A 15,673-nucleotide genomic window follows, 5' to 3' on the forward strand; every position below is an offset into this window, starting at 1 on the left:
ACACCGGAATTTTTACGAGGTTCGGCTATACCCGCCTATGTCCTCACCTTAGGCAACATACCTAAGGATTCTACTATACCACTCCTTTACAGGCGGAGCAAACCTTTACAACACTCCTTCAATAGGATAGAGCACTCCTCTCCAAGCGATACTATAACGCCCTGAAAATTCTGGCTATATATATATATATATATACAGAGATTTTCAAACATAACTCCAGACCCCAAAATAAACACATACCATGTATTCCTGAAACTACACCTCCACTATCTCAGAGCTTGCTCCGTGTGGCTACCTGGATTTCCTGAAATGTTTAAGATTCTTGGTGTAAGACACCTCTCAGTGAGACAAAATAAGTTATACCAGTGTGTGGCAGATAAGTTTTAATTTAAACTGTAACTAAGATAACAATTTAATGTATATATGCATCATAACTTACAATCATGCCATTTAAAATACACATTTTCTAATTGAATATGCTTCTAATCGTAATTCATAGTTTCTGTTTTTTTAAATCTATATATATATATATATATATATATATATATATATATATAACTGTGAAAATTTCCTTGGATGGATAATTATAATCATGAGTTAACCCCGCATGATCGGGTTGTGCGGCCCGTGGGCTAGACTTAATCATGGCTGGCCTACCAAGTTAAGTCAAACTATAACTCGTCTGTAGTATGATTGGCCTGCTCAACCTGGTCCGGACTGCCAGGGAGCTCCTCTACTCTTCACTAAGGCACAATCGACTACCATCACCACACTCTATCTGAGATGTGTGGTTGCACTATCTATACTGTATTAGCTATGGTACCGTGCTCTGTGCTATGGCCTGGTCCATCAGGGTTCTGATACTGTATAATACTCTTCCTATATATAACTATTTTACTGTGATTCTGTTTAAACTGAAATACCATGATTTTGTAATAAATGAAATAGCATGATTCTATAAAAAAATATAATACCATGATTCTGTAATAACTATAATATCATGGTTTTGTAATAATTGTAATATCATAGTTCTATAATAATTGTAATATCATGGTTCTGTAATAACTATAATATCATGGTTCTGTAATAACTGTAATATCATGGTTCTATAAAAGTTATAATAACATGGTTCGATAAAAGCTATACTATCCAGAACTAAAACTAGTATTTCTCATGCCACACAATTTGAGTAATGCTGGGAAAAGTATACTTTATTACTGTATGGGAAAATAATATTTCCTACTGTATGAAAATAATGTATCATTTATAGGGTTTTTCATGCAACCCAAATTTCTGAATTTTCCCAAATATGCCTATCATTTGAAAAATCATAATTTCCGTGCCCATAATTTCATATCCTGCAATAACCAGAAATCATATACTGATATCTCATAATCTTATAGTATACTTTAACCCGTAAAATTTTTAAAATAAACTGGCATAACTTATTCCCCTTGCCTAATTTCCTAAGGGAGCGCTCGTAGGGATCCCAAATCAATGCCTGCGATGGACGCATGAAACCCTATATTCCACAAATCCTACTTTATCAATTCAACCCCAGAATGCCTAACATCCTAACATTCCCAAGTCCACACAAATCAAATAACTAATTAATCTTAAAAACAACTCGCTTACCCTAGTTTTGGAGTGGTGCCACGGATTCTCAAAATCCAAATCTGCCCAGTTAAATTGTCGAGGGTTACCACTAGGCCTTGGATACGGCGTCTGATCATCAATTTGGGGTTCTTGGAGTGAGAAAATGAGGAGAGAGAGAGAGAGAGAGAGAGCGAGAGAGAGAGAGAGAGAGAGAGAGAGAGAGAGAGATTCAAATTTTCCTTTAAAAAATGACTTGTAGCCTACATATAGTGTTCTATCCCAGAGCAAAACCGTCGACAATTTTCTTGGGAGTCTATGAAACCGTCGACGATTTGGTCTTTAGCCAAACAATTATTAACTGTTTTACCTTTTACCAAGCCGCAGTAACTCGAAACCGTTGACGATTTTCTAAGCTCCCACAAAACCGTCGACGGTTTGGTCTTTACAAAACCAAATTCCTATTTTCAATAATTATTTTATCAATATTGTTTTTCGGGTCTCTACAGATATCCCACACTCGATACACTCCTTCAACTAGGGTGGAGCCTCATCTCCAAGCGATACCCCATGCTCAGTACAACGATTTAACAATCCTGAACTATCAATAAAATCAAGAAAAAAATTAGTGTATAAAGACACTCTCAACAATAGCAGATTAGTACAATTGAAAACAATATACTTTAATCAAATAACAATATAGAAAGATGAAGCTCTAGTGTATATTACCGAGTTCTTTCTTAGATTGAAAGATTTAGAATTTGTGCGCAAAGATTAGTGAGAAAATATTAGTAAGACTCAGTAGAAAACTTCAGCAAGTATGTGAGCAAGAGAGCTTTTGAAGATTGTAAGCAATAAGGCTTGATTGCTGATTTTAATTCTTGGATTATTGAATCCTTTGTCTTGGGGAGAATTTATAAAGTTTTGAAAGTGTATTTCGTGTTCCCCAAGTGACTTAGAGTGTTTCCCAAATTTTCATAACGTTTAGAATTCAAAAACTCAATTTTGGAAACTTCCCATTAGTTTTAAAAATCTGAATTTCGAAGGGTCAGTCGACTGGACTCAAGGGGTCAGTCGCCTGAACTTTAAATTTCAGATTATTTTTTAAGTCAATATAGGGTCATTCGATGGGGCTTTGATGGGTCAGTCGCCTGGACAGGTTCTGTCTGCTGTTTAGTCGCCTAGATAGATATGGTCAGTCGCTCAACAGTTTCAACCACCTTTCAGTATTTTGATCATAACTTTTTCTATAAAACTCCAAATTAGACGTTCTTAGTATCAATAGAAAGTTAAGAAAAAATCCTACAACTTTCATGTTGATCTTAACTGTTGATAGAGAAAATTCACATCAATGCGGATATAAAAAAAAAACAAAAATTTGGAAAATCTTGTTTTTGGTGTTTTTCATTCCAAAAATAATTTTAACCTTTTTGAAATAACTTTTGACCTTATAAAAATATTTTCCAAGTATTTTAAAAGATATCTAGGTCCAAGAAATTAACTTAAGAACTTCATGCATCCATATTGAAATTGTTTGAAGTACTTACATAAAGACTTCTTAAGACTTTGACATTCTAAGCACTTAAGTCTTCATGCTTGTCTTTCTTTGACTCCATCTTGTCTTGAAGTTTCGTCATAGGCCAAGTCTTTAAGCATAATCTTCATGTGAACTTCTTTACAAACACTTGAGCTTGATCTTTTAGGAACTTGATCTTTTATAAGAACTTTTGAGTTTGATCTCTTTATGAAACCTTTTGAGCCCTAAAACGTATCTTAACAAAATATGTTAAGTTTCTTTAGTTTGTTATCATCAAAATAAGATTCTAAATCTTGAGAGACCAACGAGTGTGTTTGCCATTGATGATCCATTGATAGAAGGTCCACAACCAACTTCGAGGGTTATTGGGAAAGCGCACGATCTCTACCTCTCAACTAGCTAAAACAATAGTGAACTAACACTGGTAATGTATGTGGATTTTGGTTTTGTTATAGGTGAGTTGAGCGGGAGCTCTATCAGCATGTTTATAAGGATGCATTTGTTTACGATGGGATAATGTTTGCTATACCACCTAGTTAGGACTTCTTTGTTTATGAAAAACTATAAACAATGCTATATGATCACAATTAAAAATAAAATAGTTCTTTCTTTATTTTATGGGTTACTATTTTTTGTTCGCGTGAATAAATTGTGTAAGATAATAACACAAGTAACCCTAAAACAAATTATTATGCATAACATTTCCTAGGAATGTGGCATAGAGATGCTTGGTCTCTATTAGCATTAATAATTGAAAAATTATTAAAATGGGCATCCAAATTTTTACAAAAATCTAAATTTGTGGGAAACTACATTTCGCCCTTGATAGATCCACATTCTCGTTTTATTTTTCTAATAACTAATGACAATCAAACCATTTGTTGGACAGTGTTTGTTGGACAGTGATGGAGATCAGAAGGTGAAGGTTGTTCATACCTTTACATTTTGTAACCGAAAAAATGAAAGATAAAAAAAAAAATCTTATAAATTTCTTCCCATAATGAATACACAATGTTTGGTAAGACTAGAGATTGTTTCAAATTGAAACTCCTTCATTCTTTTGTTATATTGCAAGAATAGAATACATTTTTTTTTTCTAATTTATATAAGTGATGGACCTTGGACAAGCTCTTATTACACGATCATGTTGTCGTATCCTATCTCTATCCTCGCATAAACTTCAAATTTTCTCTTTGACTATGTTTGAAAATATAATTTTTGAACATTGAATTTGAATTTGAGTGGACTTGAACAAATTTTAATATAATTTTATATTACATCTTACCCAAATCCAAGGCCCCTCCAATTAAACATAAAGTTAATTCTATATTTATTTTTTCCTTACTTATTATACAATTTTAACCTTGTTTGAACATTGGTCTATTAGAGTTTGTGCATGGATTATCCATCAACTAGGTTTTATTTATTAATTTTGTCACACCTGCAGCTTAGTTCCAATTTAATTATCCCATTTATTTTAATTTTCCATTGTATTTTATATAAGCTGCAACACCAAGTCTTCTTCTCCTCTTCCTCCTCTCGTCATCTTCCTCTGCTTAACTAGCTCCAATAGCTTAGTTCTTGTGGATGCACAGGGTTGTGTATGCAGAGATCAATTGCATCAAAATTATTTTCTTTTAGGTGCAAATTCATATTTAAGGACAATGATCTTTCACGTCTCAAGATCAATTGACAATTATTTCTTCACTGTTCTTTGTTGTTGTAGTCCATTCTTTTTCAGCAACCTTAAAGTTGAATATTCCTAATGTATTTGCCCTCAATTCCTCATCAAATAAATTTCTGGTTGACCTCTCTAGGGCTGAGTTCCTTTGAGGGATTGGCTTCAAGCGTCAGAAAGCAAAAAATTATATTTTGCTCTAAAAGCATTTTCAAAGATTTAAGTTCACCTGAGCAGCAGGGATTACTAAGAATGAAAAATTAAAATGAGAGGACAACAATGAAAAGAGTAAAAACTATATTTTTAACACTGTCAAGTGGCTTCTATGGTATCAACTAAAACATTATAAAGAAGGTTTTCAATAAAAGAAATTATAACTAAAGATGCTCGAAAAACACGAGAGTTTGCTCCTCGTAAATCATTTAATTACGAAATAATTGATGAAAAAGTATCCAATTTATAGGTGATATGAAAACAAAAGGGCTCAAACACAAGAAAACATATATTAACCTAAAAGGAGCCTTGGATTATCTCCCTAGACTTTAAAAATGAAATCTAATGAAAACAAAATTTTTCCACTGCTAAAACAAATTAATGGCGATCAAATTCATCATGTGATCGTCACAAATGACCATTTATATCAAAATTCTGTCACCAAATGATAAGATGTCTTCACAAACCAAAATATATATTACTGATAAATAAAATAATGCCTAAAAAATGTTCTTATTTCATCACAAAATGGGGAATGCACTAGTATTGCAGCTAATTTGAAAAATATCCCATCTTTAAGGCTCTGTTTAAACCTCGAAACTTGAAAAAAAATATAAAATCAAATATATATATATATATATATAAATATATATATATATATATATATATATATATATATATATAAAGGAATGCTTTTTCACGTTTTGTTATTAAGAAAAGTGAGATAAACAAAAAAAAAAAAAGCTAAATCTATAATAAGAAAATTTTTTACATCATTAATATTTTATCAATCTTAATTTCCAAGCACACTAAAAAAAATTATTTTTAAATGAACATAAATTTCCCTTTATTTTGTTTCCTTTACCCAAACAAATCTTTGTCCAAAAAGACCCTTGAGTAATTATTCCTGAGGGATTTTTGTGTTTGTGAGCTTCTGCAATCAATGAAAGTCTTGGAAACAAATATAACAAATGGCTTAATCTCCTCTTCCCAGATTTTGACAATCGCAACCTCCATCATTCTCTCCATAGGGCATTCAGCAATGCTCCGATTAGTTTTTCTTTTTAGCAATTAAACTGTTTTATTGAATTATGTGCCCAATTGGAAACCAAAAGAAATTGAAAATCCAAGAATCCTAAATGCCAATCTCCCGACATTGAATTTTCATTAATTGCAATGCTGAAATTGAAGAAAGGCAACAACAATGCAATAAGAAAGGCAACAACGATGCATCCAGTCCTAATATACAGTCCAGTTATACATGGCATACAAGTTTTCAACACCAAGAAATTGGCTCAAAGCAAATAAACCAACTCAATTTGCATTCTGTACGATTACCTGAATTGCCCACCACCTAAAAAACGCTGAGAAGTGAAGCTCATCTTTCTGCTGATAAAAGTAAAAATGGAAAAAGATAGGGTCGTAAGAAAGGAGGGGATTCTATTTTGATCTCATGCACAGAAGTTAAATAAACTCTTTTTGGGTAAAGAGAGATTGGCAACAATACGCCACGGAGCAACAACCCAAAAAGAATCAGAAATTGCTCTTTAAACCACTGGTTTTGGCCATGTCCTGCCATAACACAACCCTAACTAAATACCTTTATACAATTTGACTGCGGAAAGAAACCACCTTCACTGGGGATCCAACGTCCTAGTCATCCTCTGGATCAAAATCCTTAACCTTCACATCTGCATCCTCTCCATACTGAATACTGCTGTCAATTTGAGACAAGATATATTGTATACTGCAAAATGGGAAGAGGAAATGCTAAAAATGAGACCTGGGGAGTTGACAGCCGAAGTGGATCATTGTCTTCAGAAAAGCAGGGTTTTTCCCATACTTGCAATTGCTTAGAAAAATAAACTTATATTAAATGGACACAATGGCATTATGCAGATAAATGAAATGAAAAGAAACAAATGTGGGTATACCAAACCAAAGCTTCCCATATAACGATACCTGCTGCTGCTTCAGATTAGCATCCACCCAGGCTCAGATTTTCAGATTCAAGTTTGAGATGTCAATCTTATTTAAGGGGGATGACAACTTACCAAACCCTAATTACTGGATAACTTCAAACTCCTAAAGAATCAAATATTGAACAAAGCAGCAAGCAAATAGGTCAAGTCTTAAAACATTCCATGGGCAGCTGGGTGCAGTTTCCATTTCTTCTATTGACCCTATGAGTCATACCCTGTTTTGATTATGACAAATACTCAAGTATTTAATCTCTACCGAATTGATGTGCAGGTTTATCTTGACAGTATCATATGATGGCACTCGGAGACCCGGAGGAAAATGAAGATTCTGAAGACCCTAGTTGTAATCTATTTGTTGTAATTTCTATGGATCTGTAATCTTAAGTAAGAAAAGGTCTATAATAATCTGCATTTCATGCATGTAGGAACTACAAGCTCAAAGACCTTAGAACGACTCTAGATCCTTACACAAAATCATGACCTTAAAAAGACCTTAGGGATAACCCTTCAGTCAACCAACGCCATATTTTCTCGATGTCCTAAAAAAGACCTAGAAATTACCCTAGGACACACACACACACACATATATATATGGCTAAATGGAATGAGTGATTACATAAGTGAAAAAAACCGAAATGCACTCAAGTTGCAAGTTTGGTCGACCGTACTACTCAAGTACAAATTCCTTCCGTCGACCGAACAGGTGTCGGGTCAACAGTTTGACCACAGCCCGGTCGACCGAACTTGTCAGTTCATTTAATACCCGGTCGACCGAACTCCCTTGGAGTCAACACTTTGACCATCTGGTCAACCATGCCAAAATTGCATGTCAACCACCTGGTTGATTGAGTTCCCACATGTGGGAACTCAACAGTCTAGTCGACCGACCGAGATAATTCAAAGTGTCCCCGGTCGACTGAACTGCGCTAAATAGAAAAATCACCCAAGAACCTCCAAGTCCGGTCGAACAAACTCAGTTCATTTAATGCCTAGTTGACCGAACTTCAAGCAACTCAGTCAACCGAACTCATCTCGGTCAACCGGTGTTCTTGAGTTGTCCCATTATTTTTACCATGGTTAATATTTTTAAACGGGGTTAATTTGGTTAAAATGTTTTAAAACAATATTAATAATACCCTACATGTCCTGACGGCTATAATTTGCCCAACTTCTATATATAGAGGCTCATTTGCAAAATTAAGGGGAAATTAGCAACATAATTAGTAAAAAACCCTCTCAATTTCAAAAACTTATTTTTGCCTATTCCACTCCATATACTCTCAAACCTTCATTCCCTTGATACATCATATCATTCTGAGAGTGTTATATTGTATTATTGATTAATATAATTTGCTCATACTCCCATTTGTTTGGTTGTTTATTTGATATTACTTTTGAGTTAAGCAAAGAGTTATCCCACAGATTTTACTTGATAAATCTTGTGTTGGGAAAAACTCATTAACTTGAGGATCTTAGCATTGTCATTACAAGATTCCCTAAGATTTTATTTGTTTTGCGTGTGCAAAATATTTTACAATACTAGATTTCAAACAACTCTTGTACTAGATACATTTAAGAAAATATTTTTGAGTTCGTTTGTATCATTGCTCGTATCTTTGAAACACTAATCTGATATTGAGATCTAATATACTTTACTTTCAAAGATTAGCCTGTTAGAACACTCTGCGCATATTTGAGATTATACATCCTTGAGTGTTGATTGCACACGTAGAGCACCGTCCTTATAGTTCTTATATCATTGAAGTGCATTGATTATATTGAGATGTATTGGTACACATACCCGCTTGTGTAAGAAGCGTATTTCCGTGTACAAATTTTATACATATTTGTTGTATTCCAGACACGGGCCTGAAGAGGGAGACTAACTTTGGTAAATAGTCCCAAATTGGCTTAGACCCGGTTAAGAAAGTTAGGTGCACCATCCTAGTAAGGTGTAGGTTGAGATCAGCCCCGCTAATTGACCTGGTTGTAAAGGTTGAGGTCAGCCCTGTGCTAATTTACCTGGTTGTAATCGGTGTTGTTCCACCCGTTAAGTGAGCATTAGTGAAATCCTCGGACTTACAAGCAAGAGGCAAAGACGTAGGCACAGTTGACCGAGCCTCGATAGATATGTGTCTGTTTATATTTCCGCACTTTATATTTACCGCACATGTATGTTATAGTGTGAATGAAGCGCATGATTTGAATTTCCACATATTATATTTATCTGCGCATTTGGGATTGCATAAAAAGACCCTAAGTTGTGATATTCTGCTAACATATGTTTTAACCGAGGAATAAATTTTAAAATTCCAATTCACCTCCCCTCTTGGGAATACAACAAAGCTAACATCTTCCTTACAAACAAGACTCATAAAAGCAATGTAAGAGCATGTTTAGTTGTGGAAAAATGTTTGATTTTTTGTTTCTAGATTTGCAAATAATTAAAAACCACCACCTTGTTTTCCATTTTTCCAAGATCTATACATAGGTATATAGGGAATCTAGAAAACAATAGAAGGATGTTTCCAAACTTGTCCTATACAAAATTTGAAAAATTAAAAGACAAGGTCATATTTTTGTAATAAATTGAAAAATTGGAAATAAAAATTGAAATTGTTCTCCACAAGTGCCTAAATGTTCGTTTTTCCCTGAGACATTATTCTTTGATCACTAGATTGCACAGTACTCCTAACTAGACCCATAGGAATTACTAGATGAATCTAATAACCTAAAATATGGGGGTACCAAAAAAAAATTGCAGAATCAAAAGTGGATAAAGCACAATATTTTTTAAAACTGTTCAATATAATCTAGACAACCATGAAAAAGTGAAAATAAAAAACAATGCCGACCATGCCATCCTTGCCATCATAAAAGAGCCAGGTATTATGATCTAAGATCCATCTAGACAATTGTTCCCCCATCCCACCACCTCCCTTTTCTGTTCCTCCCCCGTTTGTGCGAATGTACGTGTGTGTGTGTGTGTGTGTGTGAGAGAGAGAGAGAGAGAGAGAGAGAGAGAGAGGTGCATCCCAGTGTACAAAGAGCATCCCCGTGTACAAAGAGAACACCATTTTGATTTTGCCAAAAGAATTTTAGGTTCAAAGGCTCCTAAAAGTGGCAAAAGAAATTCATGAAATCAATAGTAAAATCTTTAACCCATAAAATGATTCCATTTCTAATTCATAAAAGTCACTCACTCTAGTAGTACATTTTTTCTACACAACATTCACTACTGATATAACTAGTTTTGAATCATGAATTCTTTTCTAACAGCTCCAAGAAACCAACAACTCAAATCAGAAAGTGGAAATAATCCATCAAAAAGCAACTCAGGCAAAATAGCAAGCCACCCTATTAATTACCCTTATAAAGTGTCAACACTTCAACAAGGGGAAGCATCAGTGTTTGACACATATCAAACCCGACACTCCCACAACATGAACCCGAGACGAATTGGACACTTCTGAGGCATGTTGGGCTTATTTTTTAAATTCTAGACACATGCCAAAAGAGCCAAAGCTAGGCATCCAACACTCAGATGACAAATGGGTAATACCAAACAAAAATACCAAAAAAAATATGGATGATTAGTGTCCAATTTGGGTAAAACCAGATTTTATGGTTTTCAGTTGTTTTGGCAACTGATGCCAAAAATTTTAATATCTAGAAATAGTTTTTTTAGATTAAATTATTTATTTTATATACTTTTAAATTAAAAATTAAAATTAAATGATCATACGAATTTAAATATAATTAAAATAAAAATATACATAAATTTCAAAACAAACAATAAATCCAATTACAAAATACTTTTATTATTTTTCAATTTTCATGTCGAATAAAGTTTTTATTGTAAAGTAAAATTTGAAAATAGAATAATTATGTAAAATAATTATAATAAATTTTATTTTTTTATAGTAAATTTTAATATCTGTATTTTTTGTAATTTTATTATTTTAATTATATTTTTATAATATTTTGTTTTAAAGATGAAAATGAATTTATTTTTAATCAAGTTTTTAATTTGTATTAGTTTTATAAACATTAACCAAACAAGTTGCTTGTTTCTAGTTTTTAGTTTTTGCTTCTGATTTTTGGTTTTCACTTCTCTAATTTTTTACAGTGATACCAAATGGACCCTATGGTTTTCAATTGCTTTGGCAACCTGTTGCCAAAACTTTTAATATCCAAAAATAGTTATTTTATTATTAAATTATTCATTTTATATATTTTTAAATTAAAATCAAAATTAAATGATCATATGAATTTAAATATAATTAAAAGAAATATATATATATATATATAAATTTCAAAAAATAATAATAAATCCAATTACAAAATACTTTTACTATTTCTCAATTGTCATATCCAATAAAATTTTATTGTAAAATAAATTTTGAAAACAAAAAAATTAAATAAAATAATTATATTATACTTTATTTTTATTATAGTAATTTTTTAATGCGCATTATTTGTAGTTTTATTATTTTAATCATATTTTTATAATATTATTTGATTTAAATATGAAAATAAAAATTTTTAATTAAGTTTTTAATCAAAGTAGAACCTTGATGTACACATATTATGATTAGAAAATCTCTAGATATCTTCCTATGGTCCTAACACCAGTCACTACTTTATTATACATATCCTTGATGACCTCCATATATCTACTACATATCTCATTCTTTTCTAAGATCCACCAAAGAACTTCATATGCTTTCTCTAAGTCCATAAAAACCATATGCAAGTCCCTCTTCTTTACCCTAATTTTTCTATTAAACTTCTTAAAAGATAAATAGCTTCTGTTGTTGATCTCCTAAGCATACAATCAAATTTTCTGAAATCCTCATTTCTAGTCTTATCCTATGTTCAATTACCCTTTCCCATAATTTTATTATATGACTCATAATCTTAATTCCACAATCATTATTACAGTTTTGAATATCGTCTTTATTTTTGTATGAAGGTATTAATGTACTTTTCCATTCCTCAGGCATTTTCTTCATTTTTATAACAATGTTGAATAGATTAGTTAACCAAATATTTTCTTTCTCCCCTAAACATTTCTAAACTTCAATTGGTATTTTATCTAATCCTAGAAAATTTCTCACTTCTCATCTTTTTTAACGTCATTTTAACTTCAAGAACTCTAATTTTGCGAATAAGTCTCCTAATTTTAGTCTTCTCCTCATTTATCACTTCCAAGTTCAATTTTTTATTTTAGTTTTCATTAAACAACTTATCAAAATATTTCCACCACCTCTCTTTTATGCCTTCTTCTCTAATTAAGACATTATTATTCTCGTCCTTTATACATTTTACATCACCTAAACCTCGGCATTTTCTTTCTCTAACATCATAAGTTCTATGTTCAGCTTCACTAATAGTCTTTTCTACATTTTTTCTCGCTTCATAATATTTTTCAAGATTTTCTATATTTTTACATTTTTTTCATATTTTATACCAATATCTTTTTGTCTTAACAACTTTTTGGACTTCTTGATCCAAGCACCAACTTTCTTAACTTCCTGAGTATCTACCTTTGGTTTCACCTAAAATCTCTTTTACCATCCTTACGATAGAGTTAACCATTTTATTTCAAATAGTATTGAATTTTATTATATTATCTCCCTTCAAGCACCACCACCTAGTCCTCTTGTGTTGATTTATGTTACTTTTTTTCTTCCATTTTTTAGTATGTATATCTAATACGAGGACTCTATGTTGTGTAGTCAAACTTTCACCTAAGATAACTATACAATCCTTACAAGATAAACAATCCCCTTTTCTAGTTAAGAAGAAATCTATTTGGCTTTTACTAGCCAACTCTTGAAAGTAATTAAGTGTTCTTTTCTATTTATAAAGCAAGTATTCAATATAACCACATCATAAGACATGGAAAAATCTAAAGATTGTATCACCGGCCTCATTTTTATCTCCATATCCATGGCCTTCATGTATCTTCTCATAGCCTATATTATCTTTTCCAATGTGCCCATTTAAATGACCTCCTATGAACGTCTTTTCAAACATTGGTATCTCTTGTAAAATGCTATCCATATCTTTCCAAAATTGTCTTTTAAAAATTTATACAAAGCCTATTTAGGGAGCACTACAACAACACAACAACAACAACAACAAAACTAACTCTTTGTCCCACTAAGTAGGGTCGGCTATATGAATCATTTTCCGCCAATTTATGCGATCATGGACCATTTCTTTTGATAGACTCAAGGATATTAAATCCTTACTCACTATCGATTCCCAAATTATTTTAGGTCTACCTCTACCCCTTCTACTGCCCCCCACAGTAACTAAGTCACTCTTCCTCACAGGTACACTATATGGCCTACGTTGCAAATGTCCATACCATCTGAGTCGTCCATTCCTTATCTTATCTTCTAAAGGAGCTACATCTAATTTACCACAAATATATTCATTCCTTAATTTATCTTTCAATGTTATATCACTCATCCATCTCAGCATTCTCATCTCGACAACTTTTACTTTTTTGATATTATATTTCTTCATCGCCCAACATTTTGATCCATATAGCATAGTTGGTCTTATAGTTGTCCTATAAAACTTCTCTTTCAATTTTAAGGGTATTCTACAATCACAAAGCACACTTGAAGCACTTCTCCATTTTACCCAACTTGCTTTAACTTTATGCACTACATCATCTTCAATTTCTCCTTCAGCTTGCATAATAGATCCAAGGTATCGAAATCTACAAGTGCTATTTATTTCTTCATCATCAAGTTTAACTTTGTCTTCAATATTCCTCCTATCATTACTAAAATTATATTTCATATATTCTGTTTTATTTCTACTTATCCTAAAGCCTCTAGATTCCAAAGCTTCTCTCCCTAATTCTGACTCAGCCTCTACTCCGTCCCTAGTTTCGTCAATTAATACAATATCATCTACAAACAACATACACCATGGAACCTCCTTTTGAATACTCCTAGTCAATTGGTCCATCACTAAAGCAAAAAGATAAAGACTCAGAGCAAATCCTTGATATACACCTATGGTAATTGGAGATTTTCTAGTTTCTCCATCTATAATCCTTATACTAGTCATTACTCCATCGTACATATCCGTAATGACATCGGTATACCTACAACATACACCATTTTTTTCTAAAACCCACCATAGGACTTCCCTAGATATCCTATCAAATGTTTTCTCAAGGTCAATAAATATCATATGCAAGTCCCTCTTCTTTTCCCTAAACTTTTCCATTAATCTTCTTAAAAGATAAATAGCTTCTGTGGTAGATCTCCCAAGCATAAAACCAAATTGATTTTCTAAGATCTTCATTTCTAACCTTAATCCTTGTTCAACTACCATTTCACATAGTTTCATCGTATGACTCATAAGTTTAATTCCACAATAGTTATTATAATTTTGAATATCTCATTTATTTTTGTATATAGGTATTAAAGTGTTTTTCCTCCATTCATCTGGCATTTTCTTAATTTTTCAATTGTATTAAATAAATTAGTTAAACATATAATTCTTTTATCACCCAAGCATTTCCAAACTTCAATTGTGATGTTATCTGGTCTCATAGTTTTCCCATTTTTCATCTTTTTTAGTACAAACTTAATTTCGTTAACTCTAATTTTGCAAATAAATCTTATATTTTTAGTCTTTTCCTCATTTGACAATTCTAAGTTTAAGCCTTCTATTTTGTTTTCGTTAAACAACTTACTAAAGTAACTTCGTCATCTTTCTTTAATATCATCGTCCTTAACCAAGACAATATCATCCTCACTTTTTATACATTTTACATTTCCTAAGTCCTTGCTCTTCCTTTCTCTAACTTTAGCAAGTTTAAATATATCTCTTTCCCCTTCTTTTGTACCTAATCTATCATACAAACTATTAAAAGAACTATATTTAGCTTCACTAACGGCCCTTTTGCATCATTTCTTGTCTTCTTATATTTTTCAAAATTATCTCTGTTTCTACATTTTTGCCATGTTTTATACCAAATTCTTTGTCTTTATAATTTTTTGTACATCTTTATCCCACCACCAACTCTCTTTGCTATTCGAGAATCTTCCCCTTAATTCACCTAAAATCTCTTTTACTATCTTTTTAATAGAGCTAGCTAATCTATTCCAAAGAATATTTGTATCTATCCCATCCTCTATGGTCCAATCCTTATCTTTGATCATTTTATCTTTAAATTTTATTATATTTTCTCCTTTTAAGTTCTACCATCTAGTTCTCCTACACTGGTTAATTTTATCATTTTTCTTCCATTTTTAATACATATATCTAACACTAAGACTCTATGTCGTGGGGTTAGGCTTTCACCTAGAATAACCTTACAATCCTTGCATGATAAACAATCTACCCTCTTAGTTAAAAAAAAAATCTATTTGACTTCTATTTTGCCCACTTTTAAAGGTTATTAAGTATTTTTCTCTCTTCTTAAAACAAGTATTCATTATACTAAAATCATATGACATAACAAAATCTAAAATCATCTCTCCAGACTCATTTTTGTCTCCATATCCATATCATCTATGTATCCTCTCATAATTTTTATTATCTCTTCCAACGTGTCCATTCAGATCTCCTCCTATAAATATTTTCTCAGTCCCTGGTATGCCTTGTATAATCTTATCCATATCTTCCCAAAAT

The 15,673-nt window shown here is 32.2% G+C and overlaps 1 protein-coding gene across 3 annotated transcripts in view; it reads right to left on the reverse strand.

The window, feature by feature from the left end:
• Window positions 1–6,154: 6,154 nt before the first annotated feature.
• Window positions 6,155–15,673, reverse strand: part of LOC131156727 (uncharacterized) — a 39,780-nt gene continuing 30,261 nt past the window's right edge. Inside the window, exons 10-11 of one of the 3 annotated variants that reach the window (XR_009137058.1) lie at window positions 6,622–6,768; window positions 6,155–6,410 (exon numbers count right to left, since the gene is read on the reverse strand). Coding sequence is in view for 1 of the 3 variants with exons in the window: in XM_058110617.1 (XP_057966600.1) it covers window positions 6,675–6,768 (94 nt within the window). In the remaining 2 variants the exon portion in view is untranslated. Of the gene's footprint in view, window positions 6,769–15,673 lie in introns of all 3 variants that reach the window. The other 2 variants (XR_009137059.1, XM_058110617.1) reach the window with 2 other exon arrangements.

Source organism: Malania oleifera, chromosome 5 (assembly GCF_029873635.1).
Source record: "Malania oleifera isolate guangnan ecotype guangnan chromosome 5, ASM2987363v1, whole genome shotgun sequence".
Taxonomy (NCBI): domain Eukaryota; kingdom Viridiplantae; phylum Streptophyta; class Magnoliopsida; order Santalales; family Ximeniaceae; genus Malania; species Malania oleifera.